The 23,946-nt window shown below is 42.4% G+C and overlaps 3 protein-coding genes across 8 annotated transcripts; all 3 read left to right on the top strand.

Annotated features, from left to right (window-relative positions):
- Positions 1 to 512: 512 nt before the first annotated feature.
- LOC127753285 (uncharacterized) lies at positions 513 to 3,349 on the top strand. The gene is made up of 2 exons (XM_052278764.1): positions 513 to 1,811; positions 3,047 to 3,349. Exon 1 carries the CDS (start codon positions 513 to 515, stop codon positions 1,773 to 1,775), a length of 1,263 nt encoding a protein of 420 aa, XP_052134724.1. The 3' UTR covers positions 1,776 to 1,811; positions 3,047 to 3,349.
- Positions 3,350 to 4,177: 828 nt separating this feature from the next.
- On the top strand, positions 4,178 to 6,784 carry LOC127753413 (uncharacterized). The gene is made up of 2 exons (XM_052278902.1): positions 4,178 to 5,538; positions 6,528 to 6,784. Exon 1 carries the CDS (start codon positions 4,237 to 4,239, stop codon positions 5,506 to 5,508), a length of 1,272 nt encoding a protein of 423 aa, XP_052134862.1. The 5' UTR covers positions 4,178 to 4,236; the 3' UTR covers positions 5,509 to 5,538; positions 6,528 to 6,784.
- A 4,606-nt stretch (positions 6,785 to 11,390) lies between these two features.
- On the top strand, positions 11,391 to 16,246 carry LOC127752721 (putative disease resistance RPP13-like protein 3). 6 transcript variants are annotated; one of them, XM_052278121.1, is made up of 3 exons: positions 11,391 to 11,534; positions 12,014 to 14,852; positions 15,022 to 16,246. In XM_052278121.1, exon 2 carries the CDS (start codon positions 12,164 to 12,166, stop codon positions 14,846 to 14,848), a length of 2,685 nt encoding a protein of 894 aa, XP_052134081.1. In that variant the 5' UTR covers positions 11,391 to 11,534; positions 12,014 to 12,163; the 3' UTR covers positions 14,849 to 14,852; positions 15,022 to 16,246. The 6 variants fall into 6 exon arrangements, with proteins under 6 accessions (XP_052134081.1, XP_052134077.1, XP_052134078.1 ...); XM_052278117.1 differs by having other exon boundaries at positions 12,009 to 14,852; XM_052278118.1 differs by having other exon boundaries at positions 11,631 to 14,852.
- Positions 16,247 to 23,946: the final 7,700 nt, after the last annotated feature.

Raw genomic sequence — 23,946 nt, 5'->3', positions numbered from 1 at the left:
GTGTGAAGTGCACACGGAGATATATATCTGCTTTTTCATGTTATGCCAAACGTCAAATCCGAAGCATTTCCGTAAGATTTGTGCTATGCAGGTGGAAAAACACGCAAACTTGTACTGGTTAGTAGGTATTCGAACATAGATCTCGTTTCAAAGGACTAGATGAGGTGCATGTTACCACTGGGCCACAAATGTTTTTATTAGTTACACGCAATTCATAGGACAATCTAATTTGTAGTTATATTATATTAGTCTTAAAAGTTTTTTTTACCTTAAAACTGATTTTAAACCAAACTCATATAAAAGATTCGAAAATGGCGCCAACTCCACAAGAGAAGTGGCGCGAAACAACCGTCGCTACCCCTTTTCTCCCGCCACGTTCGTACGTGTCACGCCAGTACGCCACACGTCCTCATCCACTCCCCATCCCATCACGTATTCACGTCGCCCGCTTCACCTTTCCCCCGAAGCCATCGCCACCTTCCAAACCGAACCGCGCCGCGAGCAGCGAAGAGATGGGCGGGAAGAGGAAAGCGCGGGCGCCTCCCGCCGCGGACGCCACGGCGGCGGCGGCGGCGGCGGCGGCGGCGGTGCTGGACTACCGCCTCCTCGCCCACATCCTGCTCCGCCTCCCGTCCCCGGCCGCCCTCGCTCGCGCCGCGACCGTCTGCCGCCGCTGGCGCCTTGTCGCGTCGTCGCCGACCTTCCTCCGCCTCTTCCGCCAGCTCCACCACCCGCCCCCTCTCCTCGGCCTCTTCATCTGCAACAACGGGTCCGCCGTCTCGAGGTCGATTGTCGATGGCGAGCTCGTCGGCGAGGTGGTCGATCCAACCTTCCTCCCGAGGCTCACGCCGAGGGGATTCCTCGGCGCCGTTAACCGCTGCATCGACTTCTCCCTCGACTCCCTCCCTGACGACGAACGCTGGGCGCTCGCGGACACCCACGATGGCCTCCTCCTCCTCTGCACCAAGTTCGCCGACCGCATGGACATCCCGGACAACTTCGCCGTCTGCGACCCCGTGTCCGGCCGCTCTGTCCTCCTGCGTGTCGCCCCGGTCACCGACAGCGCGTACCTCGGCGCCGCTCTGCGCACCGACGACAGCGACGGCGGCGGCGTCGTCTGCAGCTTCGAGTTCGAGGTCATCCTCGTGACGTACTACAACATGTGGGAGCCGCGTCTGTACGTCTTCTCGTCGCGCTCCGGCCAGTGGACCGTGCACGCCTACATCCCCATGTTGCCAATGCTCAGCGCCTTCAGCGGCGACATGCACGCCAACGGGAGCGTCTACTGGCTGATCGACGATCACGGCGACGGCGGCGCGCACCTCCTGGCGCTCGACGCCCGCACCAAACAGTTCTCCAACATCAAACTGCTAAGCAGCATGCGGACGCGCTACGACGGGAACATGCGCGTCATCAGGTCCGACGACGGCGAGCTCCGCGTCGTGGCGTTCGCGGCCGCGGCGGCGCGGCTCGAATTCTGGCACCTCGACAAGAGCAGGAGCAGCAGGGGGCGGTGGGTGCTGGAGTCGCGGGTGGAGCTGGCGCACGTCGACGGTGTGATGGAGCTCTGTGTGGACGCCGATGACGACGTCACGAGGATCATGGACGCCGGCGAGGGCTTCGTCTTCCTCAAACACTATGGCTCTGAATGGGTGTTTGCTCTAGACCTCCAGGCCATGGTGTTGTTCAGGCTGCCTCACAGGAGATACTACTTTGGGCCGGCTCTTCCCTACAGGATGGTGCTGAAGCCGCCATTGCCGGCTCTTGCGGGTTGATCAACTAGACAGCAATCATCATTCACCAATGTCAAGGTAGAACATTTCCTGAAATTTAACCTTGCTGAAATTCTGTAGGTACTTGATGTTTTCGTGTTAACGATGTTTACTTACATTGCTTAGTTTTGATGTATTTCGTACTGCGGTAGTAAGATTTACAAATTTCTGATTTGTTTTCCCATAGAGTTTTACCAAAAGTTAAAAGTTTCTGTTAAATACTCCGTAGATACACAAAGTTGAAATGTTACATTTCAATCTCTTTTCTTTCTGTATTTTCTGCATAGTTAATTCACGAGTAGTCATGCACCCACGAACAAAAAATGCCTAATGCATTGTACATCATGTGATACCCAATGACCCAGATACTATATATATGCAGGAAAAGTTAATTCACAACACTTGATTTTGTATTGACGCCACGATTCTCTGCAGGTTTTAAATCTCCCGCTATAGCTGCGCTATCTCCTGCTATAGCTGTTTGAGAAGGGTTTTAGCTATTTACCCTCATGTACAATTTAGCCGTTATAGCGCCATTTAGCCCACTATAGCTGCCACTATAGCTGTTTGATAAGCTAACCGCTAAATGTCTTAGCCCGCTATTTAAAACATTTCTATTTTATCTGTTCAACGGGCTCCTATTGCTTGTTTAGTAACAAAGTATCCTTTTGTAATAATTAAGTGTTGAACGTTTTATGAACACTAGTTAAGTTTTAGATAACTGTTTTTAACATAACTTCAGTCTTCAAGAGCTGTTGGTATCATAATTTTGGTGAACAACTCTTGGCTGTCTGGTACTTTGAACTATCAGCCTTGTAAAACATTTTTCAGTTCCCTGTTAACTCTCAGACTTCATCTTCAGTAGGGATGGTTGAATATTAGATTCTCTGTTCACTAGCCAAGTGGCTGAAACCAAATATTTACTTTCAGTAGGGATGGGATTATGAATGTTAATAATATATGTTGCAGGTTTTGTTCGAAATATAATCAGTGTTTATTATATTCAAGAATCTTTTGTGTGTCCCTTATGTTTGGACAAAGTTGCAGCACTGTTGCTAGTGTCAATTTTGTGGTAGTAATGTAAATATTTGCTCGCTGTATATGGAGCATTGTGATAAATTGAAATGGTATTTTAACATACCCAGTATCCCTGCAATAGCACCTCACCTGCTGGAATAATTTAATTTTTAATTGGTTCTTCAGCAATTTGCTAGACTATTCAAGATTGTATCTGTTTTGTTTTCCGGTGATTTTTATTATCTGTTATTTTGTAGGTTTATTGTCTACTTTTCAGAAGAGAGGAGAACGAGAAGTCTTTGACACTCGACAGCGTGGATGGTGTTGACTAAGAATGTGACTGGGAATGGCTAGAAGCAGTTTTGAAGCACACAAACCGCAGTGTGTTTTTTTGCATTTGTTTCACGTTTAGATCGAAGTGTGGTAGTCCACTGAACTCATGATGAAAGGTGCTAGCAGAAAAAATTGGTTGTTTAAATTTTTATTTTACTCAGGCCCTTTTAAATGCATGAATTCTTTAATTAAATCCAGGACTTGTCCCTGGTCTTAAAATTAATAGGCACGACGAAACATTTAATTAATTACTCTTTCCGTTTTTAATAGATGACGCCGTTGACTTTTGAACACATATTTGGTCATTTATATTATTCAAAGAAATTTGTAAGATATAAATCATGCTTAAAATATTTTGAGTGATAAAACAACTCAAAAGATTATAATTACATATTTTTTTTAATAAGATGAATGGTCAAATGTATAATAAAAAGTCAACAACTTCAAGCTTAGATGTTCACCGCATTTCTTTCTTTTGACTACAAGGGATTTTTATATATATATTTTTGAAACTTTTCTTTAGTTACAAGATAAACAAAAACATCAAGGCATACAAGAATTTTTCTCTAAAATTAGTGGGTGATATAGTATGACTTTGTTGTCTAAAACATCAATAATATTACCAGGAGAGAATATTATCAGCCCTACTTGAAAAAAAATAAATCAATAAAAAAATGTTCCCAAAAAAAGGTTTGTGAAGACAGATTTATTTTTTAATTACAAAATATTTCTTTAAACGATAACATACCATTCACAATCATGGCTCTCAATTAAACTCTACTTAAGTCTTCGGGAAAACTCCAAATAACCTAGTAGTTTTATAGTTGAATATTGTTTGGCTCTGGCACAACATCAAATAAAATCAGAGATTTTCGCAAAGTTTTCAAAGGGTTTATATTTTTAGTTTCTGTATTTTAAATCCAATACATTTTCAAAATGGCACCAACCCCACCCTGTGAAAAGGAGATCGTGCATATCCACGTAACGGGAAATCGTGCATATCCCCCACGATCAATCTCTCCCTCCCATCTCGCCGCCCGAAACCATCGCCAGTTCGCCATCTTCCCAAATCCCAAACCCCAAAACCCAACCGCGCATTGCGTTTGCGTAGAAAATGGCCGGGAACGGGAAGAGGAAAGCGCGGTCGCGTCCCGCCATGGACGCCACGGCGGAGCTCGACGACCGCCTCCTCGCCGTGATCCTTCTCCGCCTCCCCTCCGCGGCCGCCCTCGCGCGCGCCGCCACCGTCTGCCGCCGCTGGCGCCGTGTCGCGTCGTCCCCGGCCTTCCTCCGCCTGTTCCGCCGGCTCCATCACCACGCGCCCCCGCTCCTCGGCTTCTTCGTCTGCAACAACGGCTTCGCCGTCTCGAGGAAGGTCGGTGGCGAGCTCGTCGGCGAGGTGGTCGACCCCGCCTTCATCCCGACCTTCCACCCCGTGCCAAGGGAATTCGAAGGCGCCATCAGCCGCTGCGGCCACTTCTCCCTCGCCTCCCTCCCCGACGTCGACCGGTGGGCGCTCGCCGACACCCGCGACGGCCTCCTCCTCCTCTGCTCCACCTTCAGCGACCGCATGAGCATCCCGCGCAACTTCGTCGTCGCCAACCCCGTGTCCGGCCGCTCCGTCCTCGTGCGCGACGCCCGCTTCTACCGGCTCGACGCGGAGAGCGCGTACCTCGGCGCCGCGCTGCGCATCGACGACGACAACGACGGCGGCGCCGGCGGCGTCCTCTGCTTCGAGATCATCGTCGTCACCTACTTCATGCCTGGGCCGCGCCTCTGCGTCTTCTCGTCGCGCTCCGGCGCGTGGACCGTGCACCCCTACTCCGACGCCGGCACCGCCATCATGCCCATGCTCGGCGCCTTCAGCGACGAAATGCACGCCAACGGGAGCGTCTACTGGCTGATCGACGACGACGACGACGACGACGACAACCCGTACCTCCTGGCGCTCGACGCCCGCACCAAGCAGTTCTCCAACATCAAACTGCCGCGCGCCATGCGAACGCGCTACCGCGGGAACATGTGCGTCATGAGATCCGACGACGGCGAGCTCCGCGTCGTGGCGTTCGCGGCGGCGGCGCTCGACTTCTGGCATCTTGACAAGAGCAGGAGCAGCAGAGGCCGGTGGGTGCAGGAGTCGCGGCTGGATCTGGCGCGCGCCCACGGCGCGCCGCTGTTCTTCGCGGACGCTGACGGCTACCCGACGAGGATCATGGACGCCGGCGAGGGCTTCGTCTTCTTCAAGCACTACGGCTCTGGATGGGTGTTCGCGCTCAGCCTCGAGACCATGGTGTTCATCGATCTGCCGCACAGGAGGTTCTACTCTGGGCCGGCACTTCCCTACAGGATGGCGCTGCATCCGCCATTGCCGGCTCTTGCTGATTGATCAACAAGACAGTAATTGTCAATGTCCAAGGTAGAACATGTTCTCCCATTTAATATTGCTGTAATTCTCGATCTAGTTGCTTTAATTCGATGTTTTTGTGTTAGCGATTTTTGTTTCTAGTGCTGAGCTTTGCTACTTCCCGTATTGTGGTAGCAAGATATACAAATTCAGATTAGTAGTCTAATAGAATTCTACACAAAGTTAAATCGTTCTTTAAAAAGATGCACAAAGTTAAAATGTTGCTTTGCAATCTTTTTTCTTACTGTATTTACTACGCACATTTTATTAGTTCAAGGGTGATGCACCCATGAACACAAATTGCATAGTGCACTGTAAATTATGCGACACTACAATACCTCATATATTCAGGGAAAGTCAATTTACAACAGTTGATTTTGCAGTTACTAGCACTACGGTGATGCCACCATGATCAGTTCTCTTTTCCCTGTACATTGGGCTACATTTTTCTTGTTTAGTACATTGCCGTGTATCCTTTGTACTGAACAAAGTGTTTGAACGCTCTCTGATCACTAATTTAAGTCCATTTAACTTGTTTTTTTTTATTTTCAAATGATTATTATTTAATACAATTTTATAAAATTCTTGGTATCAGAATGGAGAACAGTTGTTGTATGACTGTTAGTTTGAACTCTCAGACATCAGATTTCATCTAGGGATAGGAAATGGGAGATGGATTTTTTTGGTAGTTGCATACTTGCATAACTGGTTTCTCTATTTGGACGAACATACAAAGCGGTTATTGTTCAATTTTGTGGTAGTAATGGAGCAATTGTTCGCTCTGTACGGAGCACTCTAACATAGTGACATGGCCTTTTAACTTACCCATTATCCCTGCAATAGCATCTCACTTGTTGGAATGATTTAGTTTGAACTGGTTCTTCAGCAATTTGCTGCACTGTTGAAGATTCGATATAGATCTGTTTGTGTTTCTGAAATAATTATGTTATCAGTCCATCTGCAAGGTGATATTAAATGTCTGTTATTGCCTTACTGGTTAGGTTTATGGTCTATTTTGAAGAAAGGAGAACAAGAAGCTTTTGACACTTGACAGCGTGGATGGTGGTGGTTAATCATGTGGGCAGGAATGGTTACAGGCGGTCTTGAAGGTCTTGAAGCACACAAATTTTAGTTGGATCAGTATAGCAGTGTGTTAATTGCATTTGTTCCATGCTCTTATCGAAGTATATGTAGCTAGCGTACTGAACTGATGTTGATGCATGGTTCTAGCAGAACAATTTGTCTGTTTAGTTTTTGTTTTACTCAGGACCTTTTGAATGCATTACTTCGTTAATGAATTGGAGGGCTTGTCCAATTCATAATTAGTTAATTACAAACTAATCAGCTATACTTAAGTATTGATTAGTTCTTCTCTTTTGCTACTCAATGCAGGTTGATAAATATTAAATAAAGTTACTAGAAGCCTTGTGATATTGTGAATCGCCAACCACCTTGATCTCGAGAAGCTCCACCTTGACCTAGGTCAAGGTGATTGGTGATTCACAGCACCACAAGTCTCCATGGGACCTTCTCTACGTCCTACAAGAATTAGAGATCAATTATGACCTATAAACCTCGGTCCCAAGCAAGAAAACACGAGAAGCATCGTAGTTAGATTCAGAGTCAGCCTCAGCAGGTCTGACCATCAAGCTCCCGGTCAGATTGACCACATGCTACCAGCTAGATTAGTCTTAAGCTACCAGTCGGCACTCAAGCACTTGGGAGTACCCCATTATGCGGGATCTTGTCCATGGCTGCTTCACCTATGGTGGATTTTGAGAGATCTATATATTGGACACTTGGTGACAATGGAGATGGTTGTGGCTACGGTTTTACCTGGTGCAGAGAGGGTTTGAGGGCGGAAGGGGAGGAATGTGCAACAGTGCTGCAAACAGAACTCAAATAAATCTTGTAAATGGATTTTATAAGCCACAAATGATGGTTCGTGTTTGGGAAAGAACATAGAAATTTTCAACAAAATTTGTGATGTCTGGTTTTCTCTTTGTGATGTCTGTTTTTTTTACCTCAATCCAAATAAAATAATTTATAACATTGTCATAGTCAAAGTTTCAAAAGTTCAAAAAAAATAAAAGGACATATTTGTGACTAGAGGGAGTTCTATTTGTTCAATAAAAATATTAGTCTTGTTTGTGCTCTAGCAAACAAAAATCACCTATGTGTTTGATGAAAACAGCAATAAATTCACAAGTTGAAGGTAGATAGTATCTACATCTATCTATACATCGTACAAGAAAACCAGGAATATCATGTGAATTTTCATTATTCTTCATACCACGAGTGGTTCAGAATTTCAGAACCAAACTGCCCAAGTATTTCTTCGAAGACAAATTTCTTCACGTAGCCACATTTCCTGCGATGCTAAAGAAGGACGAAATAACAAAATTAAACTTTAATAATGTCTTTGCACCGGGTTCACATCCTCTACTATAATGGCACTACCATTACAGGCACTGACGTGTGAAACAATAGGAAGTTGGGACCCGTATACTAATTACTATAATGGTAGTGACATTATGGTAGATGATCCTCACCCCCACCGAACATCGGTGTTTGGGTCATTGAATGACAAATGGTCTATCCAATGATTATTCATTGCAGAGCACCATCTGTCATGACATATATATATAAGCTTTGTTGGGGATTATACCATTCATACTTTAGAAGAACGCCAACAACATTTTGGCCAGGTGTAAACATAACCCATGGTTCTGAATTGGCATTATTGGTGCATAGAAAATCTATCCATTGTAGCCAAGTTAGAAGCCCAGAATTCAATCCAATAGGCGCTGAATTGGTAACTTTCTAGCGCCGGTGAACAATGACCCTACTGATGCTGTACTACATTTTTCATAGGTAATGCTACAACAATACCATGCTAGAGAGGCAATACTGGGATAATCGTTGAGAGAACTAGTAAATTTATTTTGCGCCTGACACGCAAGAAAATACAAATAGACTTTGTAGAAAGTGATGATAAATAGGCCCTTCTTACAGCTTTGCAAGACAAAATAATACACCTACCTGTTTAACTAGGGACTTCATCACAGTATTCGAGAATCATAGATCGTCTTCGCCAACATGTTGCTGATTCCGTCAAAACTAATGTATAACTATTATCACGAAAATCTGCTAGTGCAAAAGTTATTTTTTTTCGAGAAAGAGAGGGATTCCTCTCCCATTTCATTAACAAAATGATATCAGATTCTTACAAGAGCTTCTAACAGTTCTCAACGCGACCTACTGAAAGCATGCAAAAGTTAAATTAGTTGAGTACAAAGGATCGTAATTTTGAAATTGTAAAAAGTTTCTGAGTTGTAATAAATGTTTCCATAACAAGTTAAGAATGTCAAGGTAATATTTGGTAAAGCATTGGATCAGCGAAACGAAATAGATCAAATGCACCAACGAACAAAACAATAGTGTTCTTTTCCGAAACACCCATTGGGGCATAGGGCCTTACTTAGGGTCCTCATACGAACCTGGCAGGCTGCTGGCTTAGTAGATCAATGCATGATACCAGATTGCCGGGGCATACGTAGTATAAGGCAACGAAAACAAGAGATATTTGATATAGACGAAAAGTTTTCTAGCACAAACGAACTCATGCTATTCTCATCCTTTCAAAATGAATCAGATATTTACGTCATACTGAAAACAAATTGCAACAGCAACAGTAATTTTAAGGCAAAACTGAGAGATGATTAAGTAGGGAGCCAATGACAGAAAGATAAATTTTCTAAGTCACAATTTTCTAAGGTTCAAATTCAAACTCTCAGCTTTTATGAACCCAGTGAAAAAAAATGATGGGGCCTTGCCAAATCATCAGTCCATACTTAACCCAAGTTGTCGGTAGTGCTCGGTAGATCCTAGTCGGTGGGTTGGATTAGCTAAATTGTTTCCCATTATAATCGGTGTGGTGCATCCTAGAGATATACTTATAAATTGGAGTAGGTTATTACTCATTCTTAAGGGTCTGTACCAATATAAAAGTTTATATCCCCATCTATTTACTATAATTTCGCGTATACCTTAGTAGCAATGATCCCCATACCTTGCTAGAATAATTGTCTGTACCTTTGTGTTTCTTTCTGCTCCTATGTATTCGATAGGAGTTTGGAATTTTATACTCAATTCTTATCATATGTACTGAAAGGAAAACTGCTAGTGTTCTACAATATATTACTTTGACATGCATGTAGTTTGCAATATATTAGTTTGATATGAATGTATTTTGCAATATAGCACTCTGACATGGATGATGGTGTATATACCAACATGCACAAATCACTACGCCAGATCCTCACACCTCTGACGGGATACCTGTGACGGGCAAACGATTTGGTCACTAGTGACCATCACCTTTGACGGGTCATACGGGATGCCGTCATCGGTGAGGCATCCCGCCGCGGCCCGTCACAGGTATCCCCTCACCTGTGACGGGCCGAAAGGAAAACCCGTCATAGGTGAGTCAGTGACGAGTTTTTCTTCCAACCCATTACTGGTATCCCCTCACCTGTGATGGGTCGAGGCATTATAAGCCTATAAGCCATCACAGGTGAGGGGATACCAGTGATGGGCAACTCAATTGAAGCCCGTCAAAGGTATGACCAATACCTTTGACGGGCTTTTTTTTATCTAACCCGTTTGAGGTGTGTTGGGTCTATAAATACCCCCCAAACTGCCAACTACTTTTTATCCCGACCATTTTACTGTTCACAAATCGGTTGGGAGGGCAAGCGGGGCGAATTTTTTCTAAAATTCAAGGTAAAAAACACATTATTCTCCATTCATTCTCAATATATCGATCATCATATATTTTTCTTCGTATATTGTTGATTTCAGATGGATCGTAGATGGATGTACTATGTTCATCGTTCGTCTACCGAGTATAGAGAGGGGGTCACTGAATTTGTCATATTTGCGGATAATGACAGAAAAAGTAGGATGAGCATGCACATGTTGTGTCCATGTAGGGACTGTAAGAATGAACAGATGATCCTTGATAGCGATGAAGTGCATTCTCATTTGATAAGGAATGGATTCATGAAGAAATATACCTGCTGGACCAAGCATGGAGAGCAAGAGGCGTCTGATGTCACAGCTGAAGAAGTGTTGGATCAGGATGTAGAGAACACCGCCGCAGCTCGAGAAAAACCCGTCACAGGTAACCTCACCTGTGACGGACTCGCAAACTTTTAGGCCCGTCACAGGTGGGTCACCTGTGACGGATACTATATACCGGAGATCATCACCTCTGAGAGGATGTGTTTTTTTATTGATCGTCACCTGTGATGAGACACCTGTGACAGGTCCTAACTGGCCCTAGGCTAGCTGAGACCAACACCTCTGACGGCCTACTATTAACTTGCCCGTCAGAGGTGGATGCCACCACTGACGGCCGGCCACCCGTCAAAGGTGACTGGACTCACCAGTGACCACTGATCACTGACCAAGCCCAAAGCCGTCAAAGGTGAGGGTTTGGGCCCATCACAGGTGACCTTGGCCAGTGTAGTGAATGCAGCATGGCAATGCTGAGTTTACCGGGGTAGCGTTTACAAAAAAAAAAAGAAAAAGAAAATCCGCTTGTATTACTATACACCCGGAAAGATTGCAGAGGTTTTCTAGGGCACCAAGGAAATAAAAAGTGTAAAGTAAGTTAAATTTATAGGTTAGACTTCCGTCGACACGATCAATAAAAAAACACATCCTCTTTGGATCTCTTACATGAAAATTGCAACAAATATAAAGGACAAATTTGTAATTTTGGAACATATGAGTGGTAGCGTCCAGAAGGAAAAGGAATATGTTTGCAGCCCCACCACTACTGCTTATCTGTCTCCATGTTCGGCACTCTTTATGCTTGAAAGTCGACGACTGTAGCCCAGCTCCAGAACGAAGTCAATTTGGGGCTTTTCAGTTCCTCTCTGCAAATCGGTCCGATGTCTCTTCTCCCAGCCGCAATCCCCTCTCGCTCAACCATGGATATGGTAATTTCTGCTCTCTATTTTAAAGATTCAGTTTCTTCACTCTACCAATGATGTGCAGTTTCGATGTTTAAGTTTCAGCAACTATTTTCTTGGTAGGATTATGCTCTAATATTTCTTGAATCTAGAGGGCAATAATGGTTGTTAACGACCTGGTCTGAACGAGAAAAGAAGTAATCCAGCAAGATTTGACTATTGATGAAGGGTGTATAGTATAATTTCGTCTATAATACTGAAGGGGATATTTTCTGTGTTCCTTTTCTGCTTGACCATATCTGTATTCCGTAAGCTTTTTTTCTTACTTTGTACCACCACTCTTCGCCACGCTGTTTGTCTCCTTCATGATTTTCCATGCCCACGTTCGAAGAAAAAAAAATTCTGCTGGAAAGTTATTTATCTCCATTGAGCAGAGCAGCAACTTCTTTCTAAAATTCTCTCCATAGATTTAACTGAGATTGTTATTTGACTTTGCCCTAGGGAAGATATCTATTGCCCTCTCATTAATGGATGTCAATAACATAAGGGGATCTCATCAAGTACTATTAAACAATAAGGACAGAACAGGATGATATTTACTGGCTATGCAACTTTCTCCATCTAAATTCATGGTGGATTCATTCAGCTAACTAAGCATGACAGCATCAGTAGTTTCCTCAGTTTTGCAGAGACTTGGTGACCTTGTCATCCAAGAAGCTACCTTTTTAAGTGATGTTCCTCGACAAGTATCATCGATGAAAGCAGAACTGAGCCAGATGCAATGCTTCTTAAATGTTGTGGATGCCAAATGTTTGGAAGGAAACAGCATGATGAAAAATCTGGCCAGTAATATTCAAGACGTGGCATACCGGGTGGAAGAGGTTATTGACAATGCTCATTTCATTTTTAGGAGGAGAAATACTTCTGTATCAAAATATACTCACATCTTTGGTGATTCCATTGATCTCCGTGAGGTTGGCAAAAACATACAAGTTATAAGAAAGGAAATTAGTGAGATTTTTGAACGGTACAACAGATACAACGCAGTTAATTCTAGCACTTCAACGGAAGCACAGCCCATTTTTAGGGAGGATGAGGATTTCTATGCACAAAGGCTTGTGCTGCCGGGTTTGGATCAAGGAATGGATATAGTTGGATTCGATCATGAAATTGCACAAATTAAGAGTTACTTGCTTGACCAAAATAACATGAATCTAACTGTTATATCGATTGTTGGTCAGGCAGGGGCTGGGAAGTCCACACTTGCAAAACTAGCTTATAGTTCAGTCATAACTGAAGGTTATTTTCACAAATATGGTTGGGTATCCATTTCTCCAAAATATTCTGCCCTTGAAGTATTAAGAGATCTCGTGCGACAGATAAGGGGCACTGGGAAGATAAGCGAGCGAAAGAGTATGCATTTAAATTTCTATGGTGAGACAGAGGTTTCAAAACTTCTTTTTGATTTTCTGAAGGAAGAGCGCTACCTTATTGTTTTGGATGACATCTGGACAACAGATACCTGGGACAAGATCAAATCAGTATTTCCTGACAAAGGAAATGGAAGTAGAATAATTCTGACTACCCGTGATATGGAAGTTGGACAACATCCTAAAACTAAACTGCAAATTCATACCCCTGACCTATTAGACGAAGACAAGAGCTGGGAACTTTTCCAGAAGAAGGCATTTCCACATGATGTGCAATTCACAGAACTTGAGGTGGTGGGGAAAAAACTCTCCAAGAAATGCAATGGCTTGCCACTTGCTCTAGTGGTTTTAGGATGCTTCCTTTCACGAAACCACAATATTCATACATGGGAGAAAATGGTTGCTAGTGTAGACTGGGAAATCATGAAAAAGGAGGGCGATGTTGGACGTATATTAGCTCTAAGTTATCACAATATGTCAAATAACCTTAAAGCTTGCTTCCTTTATACTGCATCCTTTCCCGAGGACTACCCTATCACAGTTCATGTTCTTAAAAAGATGTGGATTGCTGAGGGATTTGTCCCAAATATAAGAGGATATACACAAGAAGAAGTTGCCTACAGATATGTAGAAGAGCTGGCACAGAGATGTATGATCCAAATTGAAGAAAGAAGTAAAAACATTGGGTGGATAAAGAAAATAAAAGTTCATGATGTGTTGCGTGAGTGGGGAATTGGACAAGCCAGGAAGGAAGGTTTCTTGAAAGTTTGCTCAAGCGGCACAGATGTGGAGACTTATTATGCAGATGAACAGAGGTGTTACCGTGTAGCATTTCATGGTTACTTCGATAATGAAGTGGGAAAATCAGTTCTGAATCTCCGTTCTGTGCTGGCCTTCAACCCTGATGGCAAACGTCTGTTTTCTTTCAATGGGTTGCATTTGTTGAGGGTGCTTCATTTTTGCAGCTCCTTAAAGACATGTACCTTGCCTGAAGAAATAAACAAATTGGTACATCTGAGATACCTGGGTTTGGAAGGTAGTACTGTTTTCATGTTCCCTTCTTATATGAAAGGTCTTAGAAACTTGCAAATTCTTGAAGCAAGTACAGCTACTGTCAAGGCACTTCCAAGTTCCCTCTGGAGCATCGCAGCACTAAAGCATGTTCATGTCTACCAAGTACTGCATTGGAAAGCCCAGGAGATTAGAACGAAACGAAGCTTGCAGACTCTTTATGTATTTTCCATAATGCAGTGTGATGCTCTGACGTGGAAAAGAACAATCAGGTCTCTGCAAAAAATGAGCCAACATGTTTCCTGGTGCTTAGGGATAGCCTCTACTAAACGCGTGAAGGAAAAAGAGACCCAAGAACATGAAGAATACAATTTAGATATAAGGGTAGATGCCTTAGAATCCAAAGTTGATGGTTTAGAATTGTCTGGATGTTTTAAAGAGCATCACGTTCTGAATGATGTGCTTCCACATCATAATCTATTCCCAAACTTTCTATTGCAGCTCAAGATATCTTGTCCCAATATACTAAATGATGATCCAATGCCAATTCTGGAGAGACTTCCACGTCTTGAAGTGCTTGAAATTGTTAACTCATCATACACAGGAAAGAGCATAACGTGTTCTTCTGAGGGATTCCTTGCATTACGCAGTTTGGTACTTATGGATCTTGGTTTGGAGGAGTGGAATTTGCAGCAGGGATCAATGGCATTTCTTGCCGTTTTGACTCTCAAGTGTACCATGCTAAGGAGCATCTCAAATGTACTTCACCAGCTGGATGATTTGGTAGAGCTTCGCTTGATTTGCATGCCTCAGCTCTCTGTTGATGATCATGAGGCAGCTAGGGGGAGGGGATGCCGTGTCATGATCTCAGTTGACGAGGAACAAAATTCTGATAACTGAATTTGTAAGTGACCCCATGCTTGAACTAACTTCATTGTCATGCCTCTCTAGTTTTCAACTTACAAGAAAGCTTATATTCTTTCCCCATTTTGGATAAATTACAATTTTGTTATTCCTGAGGATGCATAGTAACTGACAACATATCTGATCTATCTTCTTATATGTTAAACCAGAGGGTTTCCCAGCAAAATAATCTACGACGTCATCTGAAACACAAAGACTTCCCGATCTTTCATTCTGGCCATATAGGCTGTTTGATCATTCATATACGCAAAATATATTCAGTGGCCTTCATAGAACTTCCATCACTTGCATTTGCAACCAGGTCTATCTCTTTCTCTCCTGATGTACTATCTCCCACTCCTTCCTTTCCACACTTGGGATGCCGCCTCCTGTTCCCCACAAAGCATCATACCATTCCCACCCCTTTTGGTGAGGTCCAAGATATCGAGGCAGAACTGCAGCAGAATTTCCATCCACAATCACCTTCTAACCAGACAGGACGAGTTTTATTTCTTCCTCAAGTAAGCAGAGGAATTCCATTTTCTGTAAGTTTGTGATAGGTTGTTTTTTTCTTGACCAGAGACCAAAGAGGCTAGCTTTTTGTAGAAAGCAGTATAGTGTACATAATAGGATGTGTTTAACTCAATTGTATATAGTGTTTTAGTTCTGTATCGAAAGAGTTCTTATGCATAGAAGATGCCCCTTAAAAAATACATGCAAGATATGCCATCCTGACCCACATATTATTGACTCATGTGGGTCCTACATATCATTGAGATACCGATGACATATCTCAAACTTTGTAAAATTATAATGGCATGGTTCCAAATTACCCATACTAGGGAAAATTGGAACTATGTTATATCGGGGTGGGGCTTTCTATCAAAAAAGCAATTTCTCAACAGTCAGGTTTGTGTGATCCAAATTATGGGTATTTTTAAAGTTTCTAAATGTAAAAGGAGCAGTTTATGGATTATGGTTAGCAATATTATGGATTATGCTTCTGCCATTTGTTAAGAATATTGAAGACGCTGTGTATATAGCCAAATATATTTATATATTACAAAGCAGTGTGTCACCTAGTTTAGTTTGTGCTTCTACTGTTCAATGTCTGCTGCTCAACTGGCTTGAATGGACGCCTAGTTGGCCAGGGTTCAGAATTTCATAATGAAATTTATGAAATCAGGTCTTCCGATCTCCCTTAGGATATCTTTTCCCCCCAAAATAGAAAAAGTTGTTTAAATTCAGTCAATGTTAGTTCAATTTTAATTGTATTTTTTAAAAATTCCAGATATTTCTGTTCTATTTGTACCCCAAAATGTTTTTATTTCCGCAACTTGGGATGAATTTTGCAGAAAGAATTAAATAAGCCATATTTCGTTCAGATTTCAATTTTTTTTTGCCCGTTTTATAAATTATTTTAGAAAGTTTCATCTATATGGTCGCAAAGTATTGCTAACCATTACTTAGTAGTAATATGTCCGTACTAACGCTACGGCGATATTTAGTAATGTGAATTAAACAATCATATGCTAAAAGATACATATTTTAGCAAAATAAGTTCAAATGTCTCAAAACCTGAAAAACCAAACAATGGTATATATATTGTTGTAATATATTTGGTCTAAAAATAATTTCATATTCCTGTAAATTATCGTACATGTCGTAGTAACATGGTAAATTTGAATTTACCAAACCTAGGGGACTGTGATGCCAGGATCTACAGGAACTCTAGCATAATGTTCATATCAAGCAGAACATGGTGAAATTCTTCAACTACTTGCATACACAAAATGCTCAAATCTGTTGATTACTTCAGGTGATGGAATGTAATCACGGAAACCACAAATCTAACTGTAGATGCATGATTTACCCACAAGTAAATAATTGATTGTTTAAAGAATCTCAAGAACGTGTGTTAGCTTGCTATTCCTCTATAGCACATGAAATTTACTATGATGGTGGGAACAAAAATCATGAAATTTATTTGTCGCAGCTCTAATTTCCTAATGAACGTGTACATCCATCAGGTATTTTAGTTGATGCAGACACACATGGAACATATATTACTCCCATAGATATGCACCTACATAGTGAAAGTAGTAGAAAGAACTATCCATGTGACAATCATTAAAACCTTGAGAACAATCTAATCCTAACTGATAATATTTCTGATCATGCAATGCAGTTTGAAAATCATTATCTAGGCAGACTTTAGTATTATGGGTAGCAGCAGCACAGGTATATCAAGATAGTGACTAAATTAGTACAAAATCCCCATCTCTAAAGGACACAAAAGACAACAATAACCTGAAAAATATCTTCAAGATATTTTCTTTGGCTTCATTAGAATTGAATCCTAAAAACCCACACAGCTCCTTGTTCAAATGGTATTCACATAGACACTGCTTAGAATTGATCATCTGACACAAATTACTTGTGCCTGAATAAAGGAAGTCAGCAAGATTCACTGAGCATAATGCCATAGTAACATGAAATGCAAATTGCAGTACATGTACAATCCAATCATCAGACTTGCAGGATACACCAACTCTGACTCTATATTCTTCTTTCTGTTTCTGCTCTCTAATTAGTGATAGTGAAAGCCTCTGTTTTGAATATTATACAATTGCTAAATCTAGCAAAGTAATCCTGCAAATCAAACGGCACAAAAGTTAATCAAAACAAAACGTCATTCCTCCATCAGAATTAATAAAAATCCAACAGGGAGATTGATCAATTTGTCATAGTAATTAAAAAAAAAAGCTAGCTAGCAATAGAACAGAGCTATTCACATATTCTTGGCCCGTCGTCTGCATCGGCACGCCGGCACCCCGTCTCCACTTTCTCCTCTCCACAGTGCCTTTCCTCCAACCCTAGGATTACATGCAGATTAGGAAAAAAATGGGACTGCATCCTGATCTAGTAGCAAGGAACCGGATCAACAGCGTGTGATGGCGTCTCTCCCGCAACCTCCTCCATCGTGCTGGCCTCCGATCGAGAAAGCGTGGTGCCCCAGCGGTTGTGCTCATCTCCGGTGACCGCATCGCTCACTCCGGACGACGAGCAGCAGCGATGAGGGCGCGACCTCGAGCGGCGGGGAGAGAGGGGAGGTTAGGGTTTAGCGTTCTACGAGAAGCTGGGGTCAGCGGTGACGTCAATCGTGGCGGGGCGGCGTGATGGTGAAGATAGCTGGCGGCGCGTGACAGCGTGAGAGGGAGAGTAGAGAGATTAGGGCTGGGGAGGAGCGATCATGGTTTGGGCGCGGTTGGGGTGGGAAGGGGGCACTCGTTTGTGGGGAGGGTGAATCTGGAGCATTGGATTTCACAGGGATAATCTAGACCATTGAGCGATGAATGAAAGAATGAAAGAATGAGTGAAAGTATTTGTTGAACTATAGGGTAGATTGCCAAGTTGCCATTATCAAGTCATGGAAGGATTTCAATTAGAAGGATAATTCAGTCATATTTTTTGTATGCATATACAGAGTCACATACGCATACATATACAGATTTAGCTAGCATGGCACACATTCAAACACCACATATATGTAAATTCATATGCTATGACCCATCACCAAATTGTTCAATCAATCAAATTCCAATTAAAAATAAAGCTGTTAAATATGACCACACACTAATAATTGAAAATGATAGTCTAACAGTTTCTTGAACCACTATAAACATTGGGTTAACGATTAGGATGGCTAATCTCTAATTGTTCTTAAACTACTATGGAATCAATGATCTCAAAAACTATGAACTATTGCATTATTACATTACATATTGTGATAATTCAAAAAAATGCAAGGAAAAAAACGCCCTGATAAGATTTTGCGATTTTGCTTGTTGTTTGCCATGGCCAACTAGTTGATCTCGTCATATCACCTTGTTGGAGCGTAGGGCAAGGGCATTGAGATAGAACTTCTTGAGCCATGCACTATCAATATTATTTCGCCTTGCCTTGCCAGATCTATGACCCAAGAGCTTGGAGTGGCTAGATTCAGCAGGCACTAAGCTTGGAGTGGCCAAATTCAGTAGGCACTGAGCTTGGAGTGACCAGATCTAAAAGGCTTCATCTTCCTGTCGCCATCATAGTGGCCCATCCAAAGATGTTACCATGCATCGGCATACTGTGTTGGATTCGATAACCTAAGCTCGAAGCACTTGATCTGCTTGGCATTTTAAAGTGCGCCAACCATGTCGAAGCAACCAGAGGATGCCGGTGGACTCTGCGTCTCACAGTGCCTAACTGGCTTGGACTTACTCACAACAACAAAGGAGGGAGCGAAGGGGATGGCAATGGATGAGTGGCCGCTGTGAGCCTAGATCTGGCAGGTGGAAAAGGGGGGGGGGGGGGGGGGCGCAGATGAGAGGCAAATAGGGCAAGAGATGGCATAGCTAGCTAGGACCTCATGTGAGAAGAAAAAAGTCACATAGGAAGCCCGTGGGGTGGGAGAATAGAGGCAGAGTGGTTGATCCTGCCTAATCTATAAATTGTTCTCTCTTCTTTTTTCTTTGAGAAACATAGTACAAACGCAGGCACTCATAACACACGTATACTCACCTCTATGAACGTACACATGCACATCCTACCCTTATGAGCACCTCTAGAAAACTTGGTCGGCATACCTTGAGATTGACGAAGTCACCAATATGGACGCCTCGCTGCCGACGGCTACATCGCCTACCACTGAAAGAATAATTAACCATAAATGCGAGTAGGCGTGTCTAGACTTGAACCAGGGTAGGTTAGTTCTACCACAAGGAACCTAAACTACAAATAAGAAATAATGTTTTTTTATCAGGAAGTATTAAACATCGGATTCACATTTTTAACCGTTCTCAAATATGACCATTCGAGTTTGATCTCTAATGGTTCAATGATAATATTAAGAACGTTAAAGATTAGCATATGTTGCTTTGTGCTTAGCCACCATGGAAGGAGAGTAATATTGACGTAGTGAATAAAATTTATTTGTATGTACTAAATCTCGTTATATGAATTAATGTGTAAAATTTGAAAATATACCTTGTTTTTGAAGTTTCTGCGATTATATACATTTTTTTGAAAGAATGGTGAAAATATATGGGTACCGCGATATGAAGACGCACGACTGGTTGTTTCGTGCTGCGTGGAGGCACGGGAATGGTTGTTACGAACTCTAGGTTCCTGACGAATCGCACAGGGATTTGAGGGATCTGAATCAACGAGATTTTAGAGTTGCAAGAGGAAGAAACAGAGCAAGCAGAGGAGGAAGAGGAGATAGGTAGTTGGTTTGATAGCTTCTTGTTTCAGCTGTCGTAGGTTCTCCCATGTCGCCAGAGTAGCAGGAAGACCAGTCCATATTGCACCACTCATAATGTACAACTGCCTTGCCATGCTTGATCAACTGTCAGCGAAGGATGGCTTCGGGCTGCACAACTATAGAATCATCAGAGCAGTTAAGGGGAAGATCTGCGCTTTCTGGTGTGTTAGGCTTCAGAGCTTTTTTCAACAGGGATGCATGCATGACTAGGTGGATCAAACTCCCTTCTGGCAGTTCTAGATGATATGCCACTGCTCCAACATGAGCTAACGCCTTATAGGGACCAAAGAAGCGAAAGCTCAACTTCTGACAGGATCGTCGAGCCATTGTCATCTGAACATAGGGTTGGAGTTTAAGATACATCATGTCACCCACTTCAATTTCCGCTCAGATCAATGTTTACCAGCTTGTGCCTTCATTTGTTGCTGAGCTCTAAGAAGTTGTTGGTGGAGTATCTCATTGAGGTGTGCTCTATTCTGTAACCAAATCTGAACATCTGGCACAGTACCTCATATCAACCAAGCCAAACTGATTTGGTTGCCTGGCAAACAGTGCCTCATATGGGGATTTGCCAAGAGCACAGTGGAAAGATGTATTGTACCAATGCTGGGCTTGTGCCAACCAATCAGCCCATTTGTGAGGACAAGCATGAACTGTACACCTCAAATATGCTTCTAGACATTGATTCAGCATCTCAGTTTACCCATCAGTTTGTGGATGATATGAGGAGCTCATATTCAACTTAACATCTGCCAAACGAAACAACTCTTGCCAAAGTGCACTGGTGAAGACCCTGTCCTTGTCAGATATGATAACTTGAGGCATCCCAAAGACATCATAGATATTATGAATGAAAGCCTTTGCTACTAACAAGGCTATGAAGGGGTGAGTCAGGGGAATGAACTTAGCAAATTTGGTAAATTTATCTACCACCGCTAGCATTGTATCATAGCCATCTGACTTGGGCAATCCCTCCACAAAGTCCATACTGATTGTATGCCAAGCATGCAGAGGCACTAGGAGAGGTTGGAGCAGCCTAGGAGTTTTGCAATGTTCTGCTTTGGCCTGCTAACAAACAGGGCATGTCTGAACAAAAGTAATGACATCCTATTTCTGACCTGGCCAAGCAAAAAGATTCTTAACTCTTGTAAGTTGCATGTATACCAGAGTGACCTCCAACACCACCGCTATGTAAAGACAGTAGAACAACTTGTTTAGCTTCTTGATGGTTTCCAAGCCAAAATTTCCCTTTAAACCTGATTACTCCATCAACAAGAGTAAAATTGTACAATCCTGCAGGCTGAAGGGTAAGTTTCTGCCGTAACTGTTGAGTGTTAGCATCATCATGATAACTTTCTATCACCACTTCCAACCACCTGGGCTGGCTTACTAAGATGGCCTGAAGCACTTCTTTTTTGCGATAGGGATGGCCTGAAGTACTTCAGTCTCTTCTTTTCTAGATAAAGCATCTGCTACACTATTGTCTTCCCTTTCTTATACCTGATTTCGTACTGCAATCCCATCAATTTATAATGAATGCTTTATGCTGCATGTTGGTGGTCAATCTCTACTCATCTAGGTGAATGAGACTTTTGTGGTCTGTATAGATAACAAATGGGGCATGTTGCAAATATTGTTTCCATTTCTCAACAGCCAGTAACACAGCCATACATTCCTTCTGATAAGTTGACATGGCTTGTGATCTTGGGCTAAGAGCCTTGCACATGAAAGCTACAGGATGTCCCCCTTGCATCAGGACTGTCTCAATTCCTTCTCCACTTGCATCAGTTTCCACAATGAATTCCTTAGAGAAATCAAGCATAGACAGGATAGGAGCTTGCACTAATCTTTGCTTGATCAGATCAAAAGCTTGTTGTTCTATGCCTGACCACTTGAAGGCCACATCCTTCTTAAGTAGATGTATCAGTGTCTTTGCTAACACTCCATAGTGTTGTATGAATTTTCTGTAATAGCCGGCAAGTTCCAGAAATCCTCTCAGTTGTTTCAGGGTCTTTAGCACTGACCACTCCTGTACTGCTTTAATTTTTGCTGGATCTGTGGCAACACTGTCCACTCCAATAATGTGTCCCTGGTACTCCAAATGTTGCAAGGCAAAATAATACTTAATGATTTTAATCAAAAGCTGATGTTGCTGCAACCTAGACAACACTGCCTTACAAACTTCTTAATCATATCAACAAAAAATGTGTTCATCAGCCGTTGAAAGGTGGCTGAGTCATTAGTTAGCCCAAATGGCATAACCTTGAATTCATACAGCCCTTGGTGAGTTCTGAATGCAGTTTTATACTCATCATTCTCTATCAGTCGAATTTGATGATACCCAGACCTCAAATCCAACTTTGTAAACCACTTTGATCCTGACAGCTCATCCAACAACTCATTCACAACTGGCATTGGATACTTGTTCTTGACATTGATGTTGTTGAGAGCTCTGTAATTAACACAAAACCTTCAATTCCATCTTTTTCCTTCACTAGCAACATAGTAGAGGCAAAGGGGCTGAAACTTGGTTGTATAATTCCCTATTGCAGCATTGTTTTCACCTGTTTTTCTATCTCATCCTTTTGAGCAGGTGCATACCTGTAAGGTTTGGTAGTGACAGGTCTTGCATTAGGAACCAGTGGTATCCCATGATCAAAATCTCTATGTGGAGGTAATTCTTTTGGCTCTTGGAAGATTGACTGAAATTCCTGTATCAGCTCCTAAACTAGGAGTGGCACTTTTTCACAATCATCTGAACTTTCAGAAATTGCACACAACTGCACTAGCTGAGAGATTGATCCTGCTTTGGCTAAACCAGTTAATTGCTTCCCTGATATCAACTTGCACTGGCTCCAAGGCTAGCCTTGAGTGTATAAAGGACGTGCCAGCTAATTTAATCCTGCAATCAGCAAGCAAGACAAAATAGTCAGCCGATCGGCTGATAGGTTGATAGCGTATCATTGGTGGTCTCAGCCGATGTAGTTAGACTAAATCGGCTATGGACTAGATATATCAAAGAATATTAAACCCTAAATACGCCTTATTGGCTGTAATAGTGTCTATCAAGATTGATAAAGAAGCTTAATTGTTTCCAGGTTAGTTTCTAGGGTTCAATAAAAGACTAGAGATGATGCATCACAAAGTAGATAAAGAAACCTAGAGTCTAAACAATCAAGTAACAATCACTTTTCAGGATGGTAGATGCCTTAACCAATCTAATGTAGTAGGAAGATTTAGCTGATACTGGCAAGAACCCTAAAACGAGAACTAGCTGATAGAGGTAAATCTAGATACTAAGACTAGATTAGCTAAGACATATGATAGCAGATGACCATGATAAAAGGATTAAAATATCTAAAGCGACATAATAGCCCCGATAGCACAAGCCATCGAGACATGTTACCTCTTGCGAAGTGAACTCGTCAGAAAGTAAAAACGAAAAGGGTGGCAATGCGCCGAAATTGTATTGGATTGTCTCTCATATTACAATGCTAGGGGGTTCATATTTATACCCCGAGTACAGACTTAGTCTATTATAGGCACGACTCAAACCTTTCTAAAGATGAAATACAAACAAGACCATCTACGACGGTCTCTTACAAAATCTCTAACAAACCGACATAACTAACCTAATTAATAATTAATAGATACAATTGCCTTGCATAAGCTCTATCTCTGATTGGCAATGACGGTTATCTTGATCTAGGCCCATGTCGAGCCCAAGTTATACTGTATCGGCTGCCTGCCATATCGGCCAAGTCAAGCTTCTGTCCGGTTATCAACC

The sequence above is a fragment of the Oryza glaberrima genome, chromosome 10 (genome assembly GCF_000147395.1).
Source record: "Oryza glaberrima chromosome 10, OglaRS2, whole genome shotgun sequence".
NCBI classification, from domain to species: Eukaryota; Viridiplantae; Streptophyta; class Magnoliopsida; order Poales; family Poaceae; genus Oryza; species Oryza glaberrima.
Note: the sequence above shows the minus strand (reverse complement) of the source record. Positions and strands in the feature narration are given on the sequence as shown.

Excerpts from the sequence above, each read along its gene's own strand:
- LOC127753285 (XM_052278764.1), top strand. The coding sequence starts at position 513 with ATGGGCGGGAAGAGGAAAGCGCGGGCGCCTCCCGCCGCGGACGCCACG.
- LOC127752721 (XM_052278121.1), top strand. The coding sequence starts at position 12,164 with ATGACAGCATCAGTAGTTTCCTCAGTTTTGCAGAGACTTGGTGACCTT.
- LOC127753413 (XM_052278902.1), top strand. The coding sequence starts at position 4,237 with ATGGCCGGGAACGGGAAGAGGAAAGCGCGGTCGCGTCCCGCCATGGAC.